At 38.3% G+C, this 14,069-nt stretch overlaps 1 protein-coding gene across 2 annotated transcripts in view; it reads left to right on the top strand.

Annotated features, from left to right (window-relative positions):
* The window catches only part of LOC114224832 (arylamine N-acetyltransferase 1), a 40,732-nt gene extending 26,943 nt beyond the window's left edge, over window positions 1-13,789 (top strand). The window contains exons 1-2 of one of the 2 annotated variants that reach the window (XM_088021411.1): window positions 1,383-1,466; window positions 12,030-13,789. In XM_088021411.1, the coding sequence (XP_087877537.1) occupies window positions 12,036-12,908 (873 nt within the window). In that variant the 5' untranslated portion in view covers window positions 1,383-1,466; window positions 12,030-12,035 and the 3' untranslated portion in view covers window positions 12,909-13,789. Of the gene's footprint in view, window positions 1-1,382; window positions 1,467-12,029 lie in introns of those variants that run through there. The other variant, XM_028124081.2, reaches the window with a different exon arrangement.
* Window positions 13,790-14,069: the final 280 nt, after the last annotated feature.

The raw sequence follows: 14,069 nt of genomic DNA, 5'->3' as shown, positions 1-14,069 counted from the left end.
TAGATGATCTAAATTAGATTGGATCTCCTTGATAGCATTTTTAAGTTCTGCCAATTCAGCTTTCATTTCTGCCCTTAGAGACTCTATGTTGCCATTAATTGATTTCTCCATTCTAGCTATTGTCTTCACAATTGCTACCCTGAATTGCATCTCCGACATCTTGGTTATATCTGCATCCATTTATAAATCTGTGGCATAAATCATAGTCTCTGAGTCTTTCTTATTTTGGGGGTTCCTCCTCCTAGTCATTCTGTTGATGGGTGGTTGAGGGAATGTATAGAGTCCAAATTATTGACCACAATCCAAGCAAGGTGCACATGTTTTCTAGGGACCTTAGGGTTGCTGGCCTCTTGTTCTCCCAGCCTGTCTTCTGTGGGGAAGGACCTGCTTCACTGTTACTCAGGCAACCCTGTTTGGACAGAGTTGCCCTGCCCCCTGTGGCGGGGGACGGGCTTAGTGAAAACCATTTTTGGGGGGCTTCTGTTCTCTGGCGGCTTTCCCTGGTCGCTTTCCACATCTCTTCTGAGAGTCAGAGCAGAAGAGATCGTCTCCAACCCTCTCCCTCAGGGCATAGAAATCACAGTCTGTTCTTCAGTGAGCTCTCCAGGCCACACTGTCCATTTCTGTCTGTGCTGCTATAAACTCAGCATCCTGGGTTGTGCACCCCCTCAGCAGTGCTCCCAGTCCTCGCCCCCAGGTCAGGGCACATCTCTGCCCTTTGTGCTTCTAAAACCGCCAGCCTCCCCCAGTTCACACGCGTGGCTCCACCGCTTTGGGTTTCCATCTGGGGGGCTGCCCTAAAGTCCTTTCCCCATCGCTACCGGTCTGCGAGTCTGTGCTCCCTCCCCAGCACGGGAGTCTATCACTCACCGGCAGTGTAGGATCCAATGGCTCGGCTCCCTCCCCCTTCCATTTATCCTCCGATATCTGCCCGCAGACTCACGGCTCCCCACTTCATACCTCAAAACTAACTGCCTGCGATATTCTGTTTGTAGAGATCCATATCTATCTTCTTACATCTCAGGCTGATTTCTTGGGTGTTCAGAGTGGTCTGGTAGATACCCAGCTCAATTTTGGGGATGGTTGGAATAGGGACCCCTACTCCTCCACCATCTTTTCCCCTCCTCAAAAAGGTAATTTGTAATTGAAGTAACGTGTCACTTAAGGATAAGTCACTTAAGGATAAATTGAAGTAATATGTCACTTAAGGATAAATTGAAGTAACACGTCACTTAAGGATAAGTCCATTCAACTATTGAGTATCAACCATTCAAGAAAACAAACATCCGTTTGATCTACAGAAAAAAAACAAGTCTCTTATTTGATATTCAAGGCCCTCTGGAATTTGCCTCATCCCATGTATCTTACCTTTCCTTCACACAGCTTGCCGAAACAACCATCAGTGTGACCTAAATCAGGTTCCCAGAATGAGAGAGAGAAAAAGATACATGTGCAAGTGACATTAAGTAAGTATTCCTGGGAGAATACAAATTTCAGCCTGGATGCAAACTGTAAATTTGTCCAGACACAATGCAAAGTGCTGGGCTTTCAAAACATCCCACCAGTAAGTCATTGACCCAGAGCAGCCCTGGCCAGATGTGAATTCCCTGGCACTTGCAGCTTTCTGGATAGGAAGGCAAAGCAGCCCCTTGGGGCAAAGAAGCCCTCAAGGAGTTCTCCAAAGAGAGTCTAGGGTGCAGGTCCTTAAGTGCAAGAACATAAAAGCTAGACCAGGGCACAGCAAAATGGTGAAAGAGATCTGAAGTGGTATGAGTGGCTTACAGACCGATTTCCCCCACACTGGCCTTAGTTCTGAATCCTCATCAATCCCGTGTGCCCTGTCTAGGTACACTAAACATGCTTGCTCTCTTCTTTACCCCCGCTTTACCTGTGCTGGAGTAATAGGTTTCATTTGAGTCACATTTTTTTAGATGTTTTTAAATACTTCGGCTATAATTCTCATAATTTTTCTACTCTTTGTTCTATAATAAAAGGAGTCAATTCTGCCCAGCACTCCTTTATTGTGGTTTCTCTTATTTTTTTTTTTTTCATTTTGATTTACATCTTCACTAACCAAAGGAAAGGTAACATTTTGTCAGGGTAGCTCATCATTGTTGCATTTGTCAAGTTTTTTCATGCTTCAGATTGTCTTTATATTCATTTTGCCTTCAATGAAACACTAACAGAATCATATTTGAGGGTCACACTTTCATTCAAAACTTTGTAAGCATAATTCCATTATTGAAGTAAGGTGAACCTTTGGATATTTTTGTGCAGTATTCTGATGCCAGTGTAATGTTTTCTGCCTTATAAATTGTTTGTTTTCTCTGTCTGATGCTTGACTAGTTAAATTTTTAATATTCAATAATTTAATCAGAATATATTCCAGTGTTAGTATGTAAAATCAGACTTCCCCAAAATCTTGTTTCTCTTGTGTTGTAAATTCAAATTTTTTGCTTTATTTCAGGAAAATGTTCTCTCTCTATATTTTTTCCATTATGCTTTTTGAATTTTCTTCAGAATCACCAATTTTCTTCATATTGAATTGTCCTTGACTGCTTTCTCTATTAGCTTTTCTCTGTTTAATGGCTTTGTCTTTTTATTAACTGTTATTGTGAGTATAAAATTGTTCCTCTACATAAGTAATTTGTATCATGCTGTATCTATGTTGTCTTTTTCTGTTTATAATTATTTATTAGCTTTGGTTTTGTTCTTAGTTAGTTTCCTAGGGCCTGAAATCTTCCGTTCCATAATGCTGCATTATTTTAGCAGCTCATTTTTTGGCTTTTTGTCATGTATTTTAAATGTCCTGTCATTCCAAGTACGTGTGAAAAATTTCTTTCCATTGTTAGTTTATATTTTTCTTGAGTTGGCTGCCTTTTTTGGGCTTATTTTACATATTATGTCCTTTTCTTTTAAGCCCAACCTCATACTAAATTTGCATTCTGTTTTTTCATTATATTCATGCATGTGTAGCTCTGTGTCCCCCTTGTTTCTTAAATCTAATGTGACTAGTTGGGGTGGGGTTTGACTCCTCAATCTTTTCAGTGGAAATGAAGGGCAATGAATAGGACAGAAGATAGTTTGATGGCCAGTCTTCCTTTCTGGTGGCACCATACATAAACAACATTATCTTATTTTTGTGTGCCAATATTCCCAATTCTATTTTACACCAAAAGGAAGACCAGATATTACCATTACATACTGGTATTTGCTGTGTTTGGTAAATCTTGTAGCAATGAGGGGCATAAAACATGGTTCAACCCTCCTTGCTGATCTCATAGCAACAATCATCTGGTTGGTTGTTTCTGAGCCTCCTTCTCTGGCTTCCACAATTTCCATGCCTAGAGCTCCATCCATGCTGCTCATCTCATGTGGTTAAACTTTCTGCAGTTTCTCCTATATATTTCAGATGTTCACTTTACTCTTCAGTCCTTTCTCTTCTGTTTTGTGATTTTAGGGATTTTAAAAAGAATTCGTGGTCCACCAAACTACCTTTTTGTTTTCAAGGGAAATCACATTATACGTTTTACTATCTTTTCCATTATTTCTAGAGTTAGGGCCAGGAATAAGACATTTCTAAGTATTCTGAATTAAAATTAAAAATCAACCTCCTTCTTATTTACTTAGTAAGATATTAAGTACTTTTCTGAGAGTTCTCGGTAAGCACTCTAAGTATGTTCATTCTGTCTTCTTTGAATCTTTTGTATTTATCTTTGAACTGGAGGGGTATATCACTTTACAGAGATGCTACAAATCAATATACAAAGCTATTAGTGTTTTCAATGAACTATTTCCCTTCCAACTACTTTCTAAATGCTTTCAGCATTTCACCTTGAATCACAACTTTAGTAATACACAATTTCTTATGTTTAGACACACAATACTCAAGTATTTTTTGGTTACAATATGCTGCTTACATCAAAACTCCTAACAGAAACTGTTTTTTTTTTTTCATGGACATGCAGTTACTAAATTCTAATTTAAAATTATATCTTTAAAAAAGGGAAGAATAGAGAGAAAAGGGAAAAGGAAAACACTTGAAAACAAATTATGACAATTCGTAATAAATATAAAATAATATTCGAGTAGGAGGAATAATAGTTTAACCAAGAATCAAATGGTCCAGCTATAAACCACTTGATTCCTTTTCAATTAACCTTCATCTTTTTTCTTTACATACACATTTATAGATTCTGGGTTAGTGCCAGAGAGGATATGGGGGGATCTGGCTAAATACCAGTTGTTCTTTCTGTGACTAAATAGTAGAGTATTATAGCTTCTCTAAATATTGGGAAAGCTGTTGGTGAGATGAGAGGAAGTGTAATGAATCTAATAAATTGAAAGGAAACAATAGTTCAGATACTGTGAACAGAGAAAGTTGGAAGCAATGGCAGTATGAGAGTGATAGCTGGATCAAAAAAGAGAAATAAAATTATATAAGGAGAAAGAAATTATGTAAGGAGAAAGAAGAGAAATACTTATGACTATTAAACTTAGAGCCAGGGCCTTTTATACCATGCCATCTCAGGCTGTGCCACATTGTGGAAGGGTTAGCCTTGATGTGTAAATTGGTTCCAATTTGAGTCTCAGTAGATTAAGATTATTGACTAAAGGGGAGGAGTTAATATGGCAGAGGAGTAAGGGGACCCCAAGTTTGTCTTGTCCATCAAATACAACTAGATAGTTATCAAATCATTCTGAGCATCCAAGAAATAAATCAGAGATCTGAGAAAACAAATGCTGCAAGTCTACAAGTAGAAAAGTGACCACCGTTTGGAAGGTAGGAGATAAGGGGACTTGAATCCAGTGTGATATAGCAGAGGATATGGCAGAGGGGAAGGAGCTGTTTAAGGAGGCTGCCACAAAGCATTATAAGGAGTGGAACGCAAAATCGGAACTTTTAGAAGTCTGCTACAGTGGGGGATATGCCTGGCTTAAAGGTGCTCAGGTGGTGAAATGGGACTGAATCCCAGGTGTGACAGCATGGTCTGAGAGTCTGCAGGGTTGCAAGAAGAACAGGTGGTCCCTCAGTGTGGCAGAGTTCCCAGGCATTGGAGTGGGGAAGCTGGCTGAGTACAAGGAGTCTAGATGATGGCTTTTTCTGCTGTGTTGCCATAAACTGTGAACCACTGCACAGTCATGCAATTGCTTTCCAGGGACAGGTCCTGCAAAAAGCAGCTTGGCAGGACCCCACCTACAATGGGCGGGACTCCCCTTCCCCAGGAGAAGCAGTGTGGGTCTGTGCCATGAGAGTCCCTGAAATTTGGAGTTTTGAAACTCACCGTCTTGTTTCATTTCTCCCTCTCTTTCCCTATGATCCTCTGTCCTGTTTCTCAAATTCCTCATATCAGTGAGATCATATGCTTGTCTTTCTCTGGTTGACTTATTTCACTTAGCATAATACCCTCTGGTTCCATCCACGTTCTGGCAAATGACAAGATCTCGTTTTTTGATGGCTGCATAATGTTCCGTGTGTATATAGATACCACATCTTCTTTATCCATTCATTTGTTGATGGACATCTGGACTCTTTTCATAGTTTGGCTATTGTGTACATTGCCGCTATAAACATTGGGGTGCAGGTGCCCCTTCGGATCACTACATTTAGATCTCTGGGGTAAATACCCACTAGTGCAATTGGTGGGTCGTAGGGTAGCTCTATTTTCAACTTTTTGAGGAACCTCCATACCATTTTCCGGAGTGGCTACACCAGCTTGCATTCCCACCAACAGTGTAAGACGGTTCCCCTTTCTCCACATCCCCGCCAACATCTGTCATTTCCTGACTTGTTAATTTTAGCCATTCTGACTGGTGTGAGGTGGTATCTCTTTGAGGTTTTGATTTGGACTTCCCTGATGCCAAGTGATGTTGCGCACTTTTCATGTGTCTATTGGCCATTTCGATGTCTTCTTTGCAGAAATGTCTGTTCATGTCTTCTGCCCATTTCTTGATTGGATTATTTGTTCTTTGGGTGTTGAGTTTGATAAGTTCTTTATGGATTTTGGATACTAGCCCTTTATCTGATAGGTCATTTGCAAATATCTTCTCCCATTCTGTCGGTTGTCTTTTGGTTTTGTTGACTGTTTCCTTTGCTGTGTAAAACCTTTTTATCTTGACGAAGTCCCAATAGTTCACTTTTGCCCTTGCTTCCTTTGCCTTTGGCGACGTTTCTAGGAAGAAGTTGCTGTGGCTGAGGTTGAAGAGGTTGCTGCCTGTGTTCTGCTTTAGGATTTTGATGGATTCCGGTCTCACATTTAGGTCTTTCGTCCATTTTGAGTCTATTTTTGTGTGTGGTGTAAGGAAATGGTCCAGTTTCATTCTTCTGCATGTGACTGTCCAATTTTCCCAATACCATTTCTTGAAGGGACTTTTTCTATTGGATATTCTTTCCCGCTTTGTCAACGATTAGTTGACCTTAGAGTTGAGGGTCCATTTCTGGGCTCTCTATTCTGTTCCTTTGATTTATGTGTCTGTTTTTGTGCCAGTACCATACTGTCTTCATTACAGTTTTGTAATAGAGCTTGAAGTCCGGAATTGTGATGCCACCAGCTTTGCTTTTCTTTTTCAACATTCCTCTGGCTATTCGGGGTCTTTTCTGCTTCCATACAAATTTGAGGATTAATTGTTCCATTTCTTTGAAAAAAGTGGATGGTATTTTGATAGGGATTGTATTAAATGTGTAGATTGCTCTAGGTAGCATTGACATCTTCACAATATTGGTTTTCCAATCCATGAGCATGGAACGTTTTTCCACTTCTTTGTATCTTCCTCAATTTCTTTCATGAGTATTTTATAGTTTTCTGAGTACAGATTCTTTGCCTCTTTGGTTAGATGTATTCCTAGGTATCTTATGGTTTTGGGTACAATTGTAAATGGGATCAACTCCTTAATTTCTCTTTCGTCTGTCTTGTTGTTGGTGTATAGAAATGCAACTGATTTCTGTGCATTGATTTTATATCCTGCCACTTTACTGAATTCCTGTATGAGTTCTAGCAGTTTTGGGGTGGAGTCTTTTGGGTTTTCCACATAAAGTATCATGTCATCTGCAAAGAGTGAGAGTTTGAGTCCTTCTTTGCCAATTTGGATGCCTTTTTGTTGTCTTATTGCTGTGACTAGGACTTCTAATACTATGTTGAATAGCAGTGGTGATAGTGGACATCCTTGCCATGTTCCTGACCTTAGGGGAAAAGCTCTCAGTTTTTCCCCGTTGAGAATTATATTTGCTGTGGCTTTTTCATAGATGGCTTTTATGATATTGAGGTATGTACCCTCTAACCCTACACTGTGAAGAGTTTTAATCAAGAAAGGATGCTGTACTTTGTCAAATGCTTTTTCTGCATCTATTGAGAGTATCATACGATTCTTGTTTTTTATTAATGTATTGTATCACATTGATTGATTTGCAAATGTTGAACCGACCTTGCATCCCAGGACTACATCCCACTTGGTTGTGGTGATTAATTCTTTTAAGGTACTGTTGGATCCTATTGGCTAGTATTTTGGTGAGAATTTTTGCATCCATGTTCATCAGGGATATTGGTCTGTAATTCCCCTTTTTGATGGGGTCTTTGGTTTTGGGATCAAGGTAATGGTGGCCTCATAAAATGAGTTTGGAAGTTTTCCTTCCATTTCTATTTTTTGGAACAATTTCAGAAGAATATGTATTAGTTCTTCTTTAAATGTTTGGTAGAATTCCCCTGGGAAGCCATCTGGCCCTGGGCTCTTGTTTGTTGGGAGATTTTTGATTACTGCTTCAATTTCCTTACTGATTATGTGTCTGTTCAGGTTTTCTATTTCTTCCTGGTTCAGTTTTGGTAGTTTATCCGTCTCTAGGAATGCATCCATTTCTGGGAGAAATGTAAATGGACTAAATGCTCCAAAAAATAAAAATAGAAAAAATAAAAAAGATATAGGGTATCAGATGGATTTTTTAAAAAAGGAACCATTGATATGTTACTTACAAAAGATTCATTTTAGACCCAAATACACCTCCAGATTGAAAGTGAAGGAGTGGAGAACCATATATCCTGCTAATTTACATCAAAAGAAAGCTGGAGTAGCCATCCTTATATCAGACGAACTAGATTTTAAACCAAAGACTGTAGTAATAGATGAACAGGACACTACATCATAATAGAGGGGTATATCCAACAAGAAGATCTAACAACTGTTAGTGTTTATTCCCCTTATGGGAACAGCCAAATATATAAATAAAGGCAATCTACTCATTTAAAACAATCCTTATCAAAATACCACCAGCATTTTCAGAGCTGGAACAAACAACGCTAAAATTTGTATGGAACCAGGAAAGACCCTGAATAGCTAAAGGAATGTTGAAAAAGAAAACCAGGGGTGCCTGGGTGGCTTAGTTCATTAAGCATCTGCCTTTGGCTCAGGTTATGTTCCCAGGGCCTTGGGATCAAGCCCACATCATGCTCCCTGTTCAACGGGGAGCCTGCTTCTCCCCCTCCCTCTGCTGCTCCCCCTGCTCATACTCTCTTTCTGTCAAATAAATAAGCAAAATCTTGAAAGAAAGAGAGAGAGAGAGAGAGAGAAAGAAAAAGGAAGGAAGGAAGAAAGAAAATGAAAACCAAAGCTGGTGGCATCACAATTCTGGACTTCAAGCTGAATTACAAAGCTGTAACCATCAAGACAGTATGCCATAAAAACAGTCACATAGATCAATGGGACAGAATAGAGAATCCAGAAATGGACCCTCAACTCTGGGCAACTAATCTTCAACAAAGCAGGAAAGAATAGCTAGTGGGGGGAAAAAAACAGTCTCTTCAACAAATGCTGTTGGGAAAACTGGACAGCCACATGTAGAAGAATGAAACTGAGCCATTTTCTTACACCATACACAAAAATATATTCAAAATGGATGAAATACCTAAATGTGAGACAGTAAACCATCAAAATCCTAGTGGAGAACACAAGCATCAACCTCTTCGACCTCATTGCCAGTAAATTCTTGCTAGATACGTCTTCAAAGGCAAGGGAAACAAAAGCAAAAATGAACTATTGGGACTTCATCAGAATACAAAGCTTTTGCACAGCAAAGGAAACAGTCAACAAAACTAAAAGGCAACCCGCAGAATGGGAGAAGATATTTGTTAATGACATATCAGATAAAGGGCTAGTATCCAAAATCTATAAAGAATTTATAGCTTGCTCAACACCGAAAAAAACAAATAATCTAGTCAAGAAATGGACAGAAGACATGAACAGACATTTCCCCACAGAAGACATGCAAAGGGCCAACAGACACATGAAAAAATGCTCAATGTCACTCAGTATCAAGGAAATACAAATCAAAACAATGAGATACCACCTCACATGAGTCAGAATAGCTAAAATTAACAAGTCAGGAAACAACAGATGTCGACAAAGATGCGGAGGAAGGGGAACCCTCCTACACTGTTGTTTGGAATGCAAACTGGTGTAGCCACTCTGGAAAACAATATGGAGGTTCTTCGAAAAGTTAGAAATAAACCTACCCTATGACCCAGGAATTGCACCACTAGGTATTTAACCAAAGGATACAAACGTAGTGATTCTGAGAGACACGTGCATTTCAATGTTTATAGCAGCAATGTCCATAATAGCCAAATATGGAAAGAACCCAGATGTCTATGGATGATGAATTGATAAAGATGTGATTATATATATATATAATGGAATGTTACTCAGCCATCAAAAAGAAGGAAATCTTGCCACTTACAATGACGTGGTTGTAACCAGATATTATGCTAAGCAAAATAAGTCAGTCAGAAAAGACAAATACCATATGATTTTACTCATAGGAATTTAAGAAACAAAACAGATGAACATAGGGGAAGGGAAGGAAAAACAAAGTAAGATAAAAACAGAGAGGGAGGCAAACCATAAAAGTCTTAGCTATAGGAAAGAAACCGAGGGTTGCTGGAAGGGAGGTGGCGGGGTGGGATATTTGGGTAATGGGCATTAAGGTGGACAGTTAATGTCATGAGCACTGGGTGTTATATGTAAGTAATGAATCACTAAATTCTACCCCTGAAACTAATAATACACTATATGTTAACTTAATTGAAAAGGGAAAAGACTGTTGACTAAATTTTTTTTTAAAGGTCAAGCATGTCTAAGCCATATTTCTTTTGTTCCATATCACCAGTCCTCCTTACTTATTCAACAGTGCTTCTGGATATAGAATAAGAGAGGGTTTTGGATGGCCTGGCTCAATTACAATTGTTTCTCCGTGTCTGAGTGGTAGTTTTAGAGTTGTGTACATGTTGGTAAAGGATATCAATGCAAATAAGACGAGAAGAGATGAAATAAACTTAATAGATTTAGAGAAAATAATGTTGCAGAAGTTAAAAATAGAGAAAGTTAAAACCCTAGCAAAATGAGAAGAGCTGATCAAGAAAGAAAAATAGAATACAAAAGAAATGAGAATAAGGACAATAGAAACACATAGCTTATCACCACTGGCCTAGGGGACAGGGCCTTTTGTATCATGTCACCTCAGGCCATGTCATATTAACAAAGGTAATGCACTACTGTTACAATTAGCATCTACATGGGATTAGGACTTTTCACCAGCAAGGGACAGAAACCTTTTCTACATGGGATTTAGCAAAATAAGGATTTTTTTTTTTTGCTACCTCACTTTAACAGAAGGTCAAGAGATAATTTAAGATTTGATTCAGGTCTTTTCTCATCTTCTTTTCTCCTGCTTTTCACTCCTCAACCCCATAAATTTTTGTTGATATTATTTTTCAGCAAGTTCTCCCAGTAGCTTTGAGAAAATACCCTACCAATTCTTAGCCCTGCAGCAGAACATATCTGCTTAGGTTTCTGAAATATTCCTTCAATAGAGTCTCATTGACTTGACTTGGATAACATACCATTCATGAGCAAAGTACTGGTCCTAGAACCTACATATTTTTAATGGGTCCACATGGGTCACATGTCTATTTATTTAGCTGAATACATACAGCTTATTCTTCATATAATAGCCAGAAATATCAAATTGATTATGGTACACTTTGCCTAAACTGCAACGTTCCCCCACTGATTTTTAAGCCTATGTTAATTGTTTGATCTCATCTCAGTTCACATTCCCTTCCACTCACTCTGCTTCAATCGCCCTGGCCTCCTACATGTTCTTTGAGAATTCTAAGCAGGTTCTACTTTGAGACTTTTTTTGCTTTGTTTCTTCTGCCTGAATGGTATTCCCCATGCATGTGGACATGGCTCATTCTTTCACATCTTTAAGGTCACAATGGTGATTTCTTTGATCACTTTATTCAAAATTAGTTTTCTCAGTGCATAACGTGTTCTTTCTTTGCTTTAGTTTTCCACAGGGCACTTATCAGAATCTAAGAAATTGAATGTTTTATTGGTTTATCCAATTTATTATCTATGTCATCCAACTCCCACTAAAATGTAAGATTTCTGAGGGCAAGCAAGCAGCAGATCAGGAGCAAATACATAGTAGGTATTCAGAAAATATATTGAATATATTGAATGAATTAATAAATCAATACAAAAATGAATATAATCTTTGAGTGGGAAACTTTGACCAAATAATTTTATCTAAAGGGGAAACTGAGTGGATCAGGTACCATGAAATCTATAGACTCTTTATAGACTTTATATAGACTCTTTCTCCTGTTTGTATTAGGAACTATTTTTAAACCCTATTTTGATACCAATTTGAACCTTGTTTTGTTCGTCATGAGGAAAACCACATGTAAACTGTTTTTATAATTTCACTCCTCACTTTTGATGGATTTCCAATTTCTCATGGTTAAAACATGAAAGAAGGGATAATAGTTTTCCTACGGGGTTACTAAGTCTACTAAGTGAGTTTATATGTACAGAAGTAATTTATACAATAAAAGCACTAAAAAAAAGACATGATTATGGATATTTATAACCACTGATTGCATTTACATTTTTAAAATACGTTAGTTATAATTAAGCTAATCAAAGAAATCCAGTGCAAAAGTAATGTATTTATTTCTGTTTTGTTGTACTTCCCTTAGGGGATCATGGACATCGAAGCATATTTTGAAAGAATCGGTTATAAGAACTCTAGGAAGAAACTGGACTTGGAAACATTAACTGATATTCTTCAGCACCAAATCCGAACCATTCCCTTTGAGAACCTTGACATCCATTGTGGGGAAGCCATGGAATTGGGCTTGGAGCCCATTTTTGATCAAGTTGTAAGGAAGAACCGTGGTGGGTGGTGTCTCCAGGTCAATCATCTTCTGTACTGGGCTCTGACCACAATCGGTTTTGAGACCACAATGTTAGGAGGGTATGTTTACAGTACTCCAGCCAGCAAATATAGCAAGGCTATGATTCACCTTCTGCTGAAAGTGACTACTGATGGCAGGAATTACATAGTAGATGCTGGGTTTGGATGCTCTTACCAGATGTGGCAGCCTCTGGAGTTAATTTCTGGGAAGGATCAGCCTCAGGTGCCTTGCATCTTCCACTTGACAGAAGACAAAGGAATCTGGTACTTGGACCAAATCAGAAGAGACCAGTACATTCCAAACCAAGAGTTTCTTAATTCTGATCTCCTAGAAAAGAATAAATACCGAAAAATATACTCCTTTACTCTTGAACCTCGAACAATTGAAGATTTTGAGTCTGTGAATACATACCTTCAGATGTCTCCAACATCTGTGTTTACAAACAAGTCATTCTGTTCCTTGCAGACCTCTGAAGGGGTTCACTGTTTAGTGGGCTGCACCCTTACCTATAGGAAATTCAATTTTAAGGACAATATGGATTTGATAGAGTTTAAAATACTGAATGAGGAAGAAGTAGAAAAAGAGCTGAAAAATATATTTAATATTTCCTTGGAGAGAAAGCTTGTGCCCAAACATGGTGATCAATTTTTTACCATTTAGTATAAGGAGCAAAAATGGTCCTCAGTATTACTTCATGTACTGAAACTTTTTATTATAAAAAATTTTAATCATAGAGATAATAAAATAGTAAATGTCTGTATCACCCAATTTATCAATTATCAGCTACCATATTTCCCCAATACTCACACATTATACTGAGGAAAATTTTACCCTTAAAAATGTCAGCATTTAACATTACAAAGCTGTAGTCATCAAGACAGTATGGTACTGGCAAAAAAAAAAACCAGACACATAGATCAATGGAACAGAATAGAGAACCCAGAAATGGATCCACGACTATATAGTCAACTAATCTTCAAGAGAGCAGGAAAGAACATCCAATGGAAAAAAAGACAGTCCCCTCAACAAATGGTGTTGGGAAAACTGGACAGCCACATGCACAAAATGAAACTGGACCACTTTCTTAGACCATACACAAAAAATAAATTCAAAAGACCTAAATGTGAGACAGGAAACCATCCAAATCCTAGAGGAAAACACAGACAGAAACCTCTTTGACCTCAGCTGCAGCAAGTTCTTACTAGACACGTTACCAGAGGCAAGGGAAACAAAAGCAAAAATAAACAATTGGGACTTCATCAAAATAAAAAGCTTCTGCACAGTGAAGGAGACAATAAAACTAAAAGGCAGCCCATGGAATGGGAGAAGATATTTGCAAACGACATATCAGATAAGGGTTAATACCAAAGTCTATAAAGAATTTATCAAACTTAACACCCCCCAAAACAAATAATCTGGTTAAGAAATATGTGGAAGACATGAATAGACACTTCTCCAAAGAAGACATACAAATGGCTAACAGACACATGAAAAAATGCTCAACATCACTCATCATCAGGGAAATAAAAATCAAAACTACAGTGTGTTATCACCTCACTTATCAGAATGGCTAAAATTAACAACAAAGAAAAAACGGGTGTTGGTGAGGCTATGGAGAAAGGGGAACCCTCTTGCACTGTTGGTGGGAATGAAAACTGGTGTAGCCACGCTGGGGAACAGTTTGGAGGTTCCTCAAAAAGTTAAAAATAGAACTCCCTACAATTCAGCAATCGCACTCTTAGGTATTTACCAAAAAGATACAAAAATACAGATTCTAAGGTGGTACATGCACCCCAATGTTTATAGCAACATTATCAACAA

This window comes from Eumetopias jubatus, unplaced genomic scaffold (assembly GCF_037043125.1).
Source record: "Eumetopias jubatus isolate StellerSeaLion01/CBP00866 unplaced genomic scaffold, mEumJub1_p1.0 scaffold_2, whole genome shotgun sequence".
In the NCBI taxonomy this organism is placed as follows: domain Eukaryota; kingdom Metazoa; phylum Chordata; class Mammalia; order Carnivora; family Otariidae; genus Eumetopias; species Eumetopias jubatus.
Note: the sequence above shows the minus strand (reverse complement) of the source record. Positions and strands in the feature narration are given on the sequence as shown.